This window comes from Adiantum capillus-veneris, chromosome 10, assembly GCF_014529385.1.
Source record: "Adiantum capillus-veneris isolate H3 chromosome 10, ASM1452938v2, whole genome shotgun sequence".
Taxonomy (NCBI): Eukaryota; Viridiplantae; Streptophyta; class Polypodiopsida; order Polypodiales; family Pteridaceae; genus Adiantum; species Adiantum capillus-veneris.
The window spans coordinates 2,676,836-2,682,514 of record NC_140940.1 but is presented as its reverse complement, the minus strand read 5'-3'; the positions used below and the strand labels follow the sequence as shown (position 1 = coordinate 2,682,514).

At 40.2% G+C, this 5,679-nt stretch overlaps 1 protein-coding gene across 2 annotated transcripts; it reads left to right on the top strand.

Moving 5' to 3' along the window:
- The first annotated feature begins 234 nt into the window (after positions 1 to 234).
- LOC147448376 (putative serine/threonine-protein kinase PBL7) lies at positions 235 to 3,853 on the top strand. Of its 2 annotated transcripts, XM_086521013.1 has the most exons (6): positions 235 to 538; positions 675 to 842; positions 1,512 to 1,711; positions 1,905 to 2,094; positions 2,199 to 2,590; positions 2,721 to 3,853. In XM_086521013.1, the coding sequence occupies exons 2-6, from the start codon at positions 692 to 694 to the stop codon at positions 3,003 to 3,005; spliced, it is 1,218 nt and encodes a 405-aa protein (XP_086377139.1). In that variant the 5' UTR covers positions 235 to 538; positions 675 to 691; the 3' UTR covers positions 3,006 to 3,853. The 2 variants fall into 2 exon arrangements, with proteins under 2 accessions (XP_086377139.1, XP_086377140.1); XM_086521014.1 differs by lacking the exon at positions 235 to 538 and having other exon boundaries at positions 556 to 842.
- The last annotated feature ends 1,826 nt before the right edge of the window (positions 3,854 to 5,679 follow it).

Genomic DNA, 5,679 nt, shown 5'->3' with positions numbered 1-5,679 from the left:
CAGGTAGATTTTCAAAGCTCTCCTTTGTTCCATTGGCTCCTAAAAAAGTTGTTGGTAAACACTGCAGGTAGCCAGAAATTTCTTGTGATCCTTTGGTTATTTGGAATCGTTTGGAAGATCCCTTGTTTGGATTCCGACAACTCATGCACAGCCAGATAATTCGTGTCAATGCAAAGACCACGAGGCCTAATAATTTATTTGCGTTTTGCAAAAATGCGAGTACGTGAGAGCTAGTGGGATTTCATGAAGAAGAACTCTCTCTCTCTCTCTAGGTACACATCGCAGAAGAATGAAACACAAACGTGGAGCTGCACGTAAACCCATAATCTCTCTCTAAACTTGCCCATCTTCCGCCAGAGTCTCTTCTCTCTTCTGATAACAACAGAAACAATTTCGTCTTGAGTTTTGGGTTGGCTGATTCTCTCCCCTCCCCGATTCCCCCCCCCCCCCCCCGCGCCCCCCCGGCGCGTATTTGCCCAAGGTTTGCATTTGATATTTTGTGTGTGAGATTCTGTCGAAAGAAGAGCATTTTGATCAGGTAAGAGCATGATTTCTGTATTGATGGTTTCCCTTGTATTGTACGTATAGTTTGCAGATTTCGTTTGCAATGTGGTATTAATGTGCATTGACAATAGTGCTTAGCAACATGCTGAATTTGTAAAGATGGTGGACAGGTGTGACCTTGAAAAGGATGGCTAAAGACGCAAAGCAAGGAGGCAATTGCCTTGTTGCTTGCTTTGGTGGGACACAGCGGCGGTCCAGACGGCTCTCAAGTAAAGTTAACAGCTTGAAAGAATCCCAGCTAGATGGGTCTGATTTTGCCTGCGAAGGGGTTGCTACAGGTATTTCCATTCTTTATGGCAGTCATTCTCTGATAATGGGAGTTCTGAGGAAACAGAAAATCACTTAAAGCATCATGGCCATTAGACCCCTAACCAGGATATCACTTTTGATTGCCACTGTACTCAATCTTAGTTGGGAAAATGTGGTAGAATATCTTGGACAATTTGTTTTAGCATCTTCATATGGTATTCTCATCTATAGTTAAACTCGAGAAGAACATTTTTCCCCTCCTTATAGATTTCAGTTACTTTATGCAAAACAATTTTAGTATTTCCTGTTGGTTGCCCTATCTTTGCAAATCGAAGGTTTTTCTTGCCCAGAGCGGAAAGCTTGATACACATTAGATTCACAAGCATGGCGAAAGCAAGAACCGTTGTAGACAAGCAACAAACATAGGTTATGGATAATTAAAAACTTTAATTACTCTGGATAGGTACCCGCCGAAACAATCTTTTGGGCAACCATATTCGTTAGGCTGCATGACATAACTTGAACAACCATCCATCTCATTTCTTCTTTCAGCTATCAGTGTCTAGGTTCGACAGTGATCACTGTCACGGTGTGTTTTTTACCAAGGCGGGTCAGACCATAGGAGCATTCAGGATTTTGGCAGCGTTTACTTCGTTTTATATTTGCAGTAGCTAATGAAAAACGTTTTTTTCTGACAGAGTCAAAATCGAGCTCCTCCCTTGAATTAATGAAAGGAAAGGAGCTACTTGCAGGAGATGGCAGTGGGACTTACATTGCGGCCCAAACGTTTACATTTAGAGAGCTAATGACGGCGACGAGAAACTTCCGGGCAGATTGCCTGTTAGGCGAAGGTGGCTTTGGGCGGGTTTATAAAGGCAGATTGGAGAGCTCTGGTCAGGTTTGTCAGCAAACCCTTCTATGCACTTCATTTGCAGTCTGCTTACCCAAAGCCTTGTCTAGAATGATGACTTTTTCTGATTCTCTATCAGCTGGGCATTCTTTCCAAGTTTTTTTCTGCATTTCAAGAAATCAAATCGCCTTGTGGATGCGCTTTGGATAAAGATTCTAGACGTTTGTGTCTCTATTTTCAGGTGGTGGCAGTGAAGCAGCTAGACAGGAATGGGTTGCAAGGAAATAGAGAATTTCTTGTGGAGGTACTCATCCTCAGCCTGCTTCACCATCCCAATCTTGTTAATCTCATTGGGTACTGTGCTGATGGGGATCAACGGCTATTGGTCTATGAATATATGCCGTATGGGTCATTGGAGGATCATCTTTTTGGTACAGCAACATCCCCCCCCCCCCGCCCCGGTCCCTCTTCCCTTCTAACACAAACACGTTTGTGCAGCCGCCAATGAAACTTCTTTTACAATTGTGACTTGCAGACCTTCCTCCTGGTAAAGCGCCGCTAGATTGGAACACAAGAATGCGGATTGCAGCAGGGGCAGCAAGTGGTCTGGAGTATTTGCATGACAAGGCAGATCCCCCTGTGATCTACCGTGACTTCAAGTCCTCCAACATTCTACTAGACAATGGCTTTCAGCCAAAATTGTCTGATTTTGGGCTGGCTAAGCTTGGTCCTGTGGGTGATAAATCACACGTTTCGACACGTGTGATGGGTACATATGGTTATTGTGCTCCTGAGTATGCCATGACTGGCCAGCTTACTGTGAAATCGGATGTGTATAGCTTTGGCGTTGTGTTGTTAGAGCTTATAACTGGAAGAAAGGCGATTGATAACACCAAGCCACAGGCAGAGCACAACCTCGTGAATTGGGTAAACATTGTCTACTGTAGGATAGGTTATGGCAAGCTTAATTTTGGACTATACTTCGCCTTTCTTACTAGCACGCTTGGTTCTTTATCAAACAAAATGTATTATTACAGAATAAATTGTATTGACGCAGGCACGACCGCTGTTCAAGGATCGCCGCAAGTTTCCACAAATGGCAGATCCGCTCCTTCAGGGAAAGTACCCTATGCGAGGATTGTATCAAGCTCTTGCAGTAGCTGCTATGTGCCTGCAAGAACAAGGCGAAACTCGTCCCCTTATTGCAGATGTAGTCACAGCATTAACGTATCTAGCATCCCAGACCTATGAAGCCGCTGTCCATCCTGTTTCTGGATCACCTTCTCCAAGTAGAGATAAAAAGGATAAGGAGAAACAGAGAGCTACAAGGCAAGGAACATAATCAGCTTCACCAAACAATGGTGCCCCCTTGGAAAGCCAAGCTAGAGATTCGATATGAGTTTCAACAGACTTAGGTTTGTTAGGAATCGTTTGGAAACAATAAGCAACAACCCGCTTGCATGGGTGCTAACATATAGCAACATTGTTAACAAACTAGCTAGCTATATGTGGAGGGATAAGGCGTGGAAACAATGCTCAGATGTCAAAAGAACTTGCAAGGGGACTAAGATGTCAAGACTCGGTCTCCCTTCACGTGGGGTTGCCTGCAAAAAGTTATTGCTTCTCACACGCACACTTCTTCGAAGGACTAGATGAGATATTGGTAGTGACAAAGTCCGAGAGCTCAGCTGACCCATTTAATGTTTTATGAGCCACAACTTACCACTCTTCTGTGGCTGTTGCTTCAGTGGGGCATTTAACTGGTCAAGAAGGACCTTGATAATCATCGGAACGTAGGCAAGAAGAAGGCTTTCTTTATATGGTTTGTGAGAACAACCCATCATTTACACAGCTTAAATTGATGTTGGCATGAGGGCCGCATGTTCTCAGGTCCTCAATCAGAAGAGCCTGTTTGGGCATGCCACAAAGCGAGGGAATTTCAACTGTTCCCGTCGATCATCTTATCTATACACACGAAGCTATTTTCATTAGTTTGCAACTAGGTTCTTATCACAGATTCTTATTTTCAATATTTGTCGTTGGGTGCTCCTCAAAAAGTGAGAGGAAAACTATTGTCTTGTAGCTTGGCCATCCTGGATGTAGACATGCTTCAATTTTGTTGGTTCTTAACACTAGTTTGGTACCAGAACAGAACACTTTAAGTGTCCTTTTTAACAAATTTAAATTAAATGTTACTTGCATTAAATGGTTTATTTAAGAAAACCTTTTGGTATGCTTAAATATGTTAGCTAAAGGGTCTTTAAAAATTATAACTTTGCATTTTAGAATCTATTATGATCAACAATTATACTCATCAAGTTGACTCTCGTAAGACAGCGATTGACACTTTGAAGAAATCGTCTTTATAAGATCAAGAAAAAATGAAGTGACCTTATAGAAAATTCTTGGTGACTCTTTCACAATTTTGCTTTAGAAAATTGGAAGTTTCATGTGTAAAAAATTTGACTTTGGAGTATATATAATAATGGAAAGTTCCATGTGTTTGATATGGTCATTTCAAGCATATTGTTGTATACAAAGAAAAATATGTTTTTGATATGTTTGTGAGTTTTAGAAAGTGATACATTGCTTGTCTTTTCCATCGAGTACTCAAGGTGGCAAGTAGAAGAGCTTTGGTATGCAGCAATTATTGGATCATTTTAAATATTCAAAACTGTATAAGAGAAAACTTTCATATTTTCATTCTTGAAATATAAGTATTCAAAACGTCAAATAATATCAAACTTTCCATGTAAATCAATTAAATGTATCAAAGTACGAAGTACATACACAATTGGGGTGTCTAAAACCTTAGTTTCAATGTTATTATGGAGAATTCAAGATTTTTAAGAGTTTTTGCATGATAAAGAATTCAAGATAGAGTTCAAGCAACGAGATTTAATTGAGTTAGGGAGCCCAAAAAATACGTAGTTTCTTGGTTTAAACATATAAAGTCATTTGTAGTTGTCAAATTGCATTAGAATGGTACCAATTTTATGAGGAGACCTTTGGAAGACCAAAATTATGCTCTTATTTAGCACGTGCTCAAGTATGAAATTGTGTCTATAGCTTGTATGTGACTTGAAAACTTATCTTTGAAGTGCATTCCATTGTTTTATAACACTAAGTGTTAATACTTGGATTTTATAAATATAAGAAATGCCATCTCTACAAAAACATATAATCATTTTATGATTTTTTTGACAGAATAACTTGAAATTTCACTAAAATTTATGTCTTAGAACTTAGCAAAATTCTCTCCATGCAGATTGTACTTTGATATGGAGAAAAATTCCGTGTTTTCTTTCTCTCATAACCAATCTATGGTAGAAGCAAAGTGTTAAAAACTTCTTTTTAGCTTGACAAATAAACTCCCAAAACTTGGTAGAAAAAGTGTCTCAGAACACTTAAGTGTCCAATTACAGAACTAGTGTTAAGACATGGCTTGTTAATAAAGATGCTATTTTCATTGATTTGTTTGACCATAAATAGATTCCCATAAAAACATTTTAAAGAATCAATGAAAAGAGGAAGTAATGCAAAGTCTCTTAAGTTTTTGAAAACTCTTTAGAGAATACACCAATTTATTCATTTTTATACAACACACCAGAGGGTTCAAAGGGGGAACTGCTTATCTCTTTTAGATATTAGCTATGTAACATGGTAGGGCAAGGCCTGTGTACCATTGGGCAAGAGCCACACGTAGGCATCACCATGGCCACCTAATTGATGCACCACACGTGCTGGGAACAACGAAGAGAACTAATAGTGACAAGCTAGGAACCTCCTCCTTGGGTTACCCACCCTAGGAGGAAGATGCACTCCAGTGTTCAAGGGCAAGGGCTCTAGCAACGTGATCACTAGATGAGCACAAGGCGTCCCTCAAGACGGGACCCCATGAGGATTTGAACCCACAACCTAGAGGTTGAGAAGCCAAAGCCTTGCCATTGGACCAACTCTTTGGGGATGAGAATATTCCAATTTTACACTGAGGTACCAAAATTTTCTTACCTTAT

Excerpts from the sequence above, each read along its gene's own strand:
- LOC147448376 (XM_086521013.1), top strand. The coding sequence starts at position 692 with ATGGCTAAAGACGCAAAGCAAGGAGGCAATTGCCTTGTTGCTTGCTTT. Across the intron at positions 843-1,511 it reads CTGCGAAGGGGTTGCTACAG|AGTCAAAATCGAGCTCCTCC; the intron begins GTATTTCCATTC and ends TTTTTCTGACAG. Across the intron at positions 2,095-2,198 it reads ATTGGAGGATCATCTTTTTG|ACCTTCCTCCTGGTAAAGCG; the intron begins GTACAGCAACAT and ends TGTGACTTGCAG.